This window comes from Sapajus apella, unplaced genomic scaffold, assembly GCF_009761245.1.
Source record: "Sapajus apella isolate SASKATOON/1434 unplaced genomic scaffold, GSC_monkey_1.0 scaffold5756, whole genome shotgun sequence".
Lineage (NCBI taxonomy): Eukaryota > Metazoa > Chordata > Mammalia > Primates > Cebidae > Sapajus > Sapajus apella.
Genome location: NW_022442680.1, coordinates 1,365 through 2,773, shown reverse-complemented (window position 1 = coordinate 2,773; position 1,409 = coordinate 1,365). Strand labels below are relative to the sequence as shown.

Sequence of the window (1,409 nt, the reverse complement as noted above, 5' to 3'; positions counted from 1 at the left end):
AGAGAAATTTATATAGGAGACTGGACCAATGGATGAATTCTAACAACATTTACTTTAAAAAGAATCTGTGGACTCAGCACGGTGGTTCATGCCTGGAATCCAAGCAACTTAGGAGGCCCAAGCAGGCAGACCAGTTGACCTGAGGAGGTCAAGACCAGCCTGGCCAACGTGGTGAAACCTTGCCTCTATATAAAATACAAAAATTTGCCAGGCATGGTGGTGCCTACCTGAGATCTCAGCTAATTGGGAGGCTGAGGCATCAGTACCAGGGTACTTCCTGGTTTTGATGATGCCACATACACATACCACAGGTTCTATTAGTAGCAGTGTCCCCTTGGAGCTCCTCACAGGAGGTACTGTGTGCCATCATCGTGTTTCCCCCAGTGTCCCTAGAACACAGCTTTGACTACTGGGCCTCAGCAGAAACCGGAACTGAATAGAAGTTCAGTAGCCTTAGACATTTAGGCCAACAGACTAGATGCTACTTGTCTATAGGATCTTATATGGTACAGAGAGGACTCCTGTAAACATGGATTTAGCCTCTTGCTGAGGAAAACAGGTGGTTCTGTGCCTGTGTCAGAAATCAATAGGTGGGATTGTAACCCTAGTCCCACAGTCACCTTACTGCAGATGTGGAAAAGTTGCTAAATACTTTGTCCTCTGTCTTCCATCTTTAACTAAATGTTAAAGTACCCATTTCTATTTTCTACAAGTATGGGAAAAATAAAATTAATTTTGATGAAGAGATGGTTAGTTTCTTGAGATAAGACAGGAAGTCATTCATCAGTTTCATGGTGGTGAACCTGTAGAACTTACTGTATGTCTTCAGCTGATAGTTCTGGAAGTAGGCCACCTGGCTCAGAAGAAGTCTATTTTTGCTGGCTCCGAAATTCGGTTTGGTCTCTTCCTGCTGGCAGTAGGAATTGTCGATGGTATGTGGAAAGTTGACCTCTGTGGTTTTCGTGGAACAAGTCCTGCCAGATGTCGCCATGCTGACATTTGGGACACCACAGGTACAGCCAGGGACTGGGGAGAAGAAATCCAAACACATGATGGGTTAAAAACTGGAAATCAAATAGGTTTAATCAGGACTGGGGGATGTCAACAACTCAAATTCTTAACTTACTGTTGAGAAGAACTTGATCCTCACAGCACTTTAGGGTCCTTAACCGCAAAAACAAGGTTCGCAATGCTTCAGCTGGGAGCTGAAGGTGCTGCCTGTAGCTCAGACTCTGACAAGAGTGTGGGAGATACTGGCCAGAGTCCCAGGTAACGGCCTGCTGTTGCAATAACAGAATTAGAATCTGGGCGTGTCATGGAATCTTAGGAGCCCTTCATTCCAATTGCCCAGGGTTTGCCAAACCCAGGCCTCCTGGTCTTACCTGAGGTCACAACCGATGGGGACCATT

At 45.6% G+C, this 1,409-nt stretch overlaps 1 protein-coding gene across 3 annotated transcripts in view; it reads right to left on the bottom strand.

Moving 5' to 3' along the window:
• The window catches only part of LOC116547958, a 4,261-nt gene that overhangs the window by 1,494 nt on the left and 1,358 nt on the right, over positions 1-1,409 (bottom strand). For 2 of the 3 annotated variants that reach the window (XM_032273685.1, XM_032273686.1), the window contains exons 2-3: positions 1,127-1,277; positions 817-1,026 (exon numbers count right to left, since the gene is read on the bottom strand). In XM_032273685.1, the coding sequence (XP_032129576.1) occupies positions 817-1,026; positions 1,127-1,277 (361 nt within the window). The remainder of the gene's footprint in view (positions 1-816; positions 1,027-1,126; positions 1,278-1,409) is intronic. The other variant, XM_032273687.1, reaches the window with a different exon arrangement.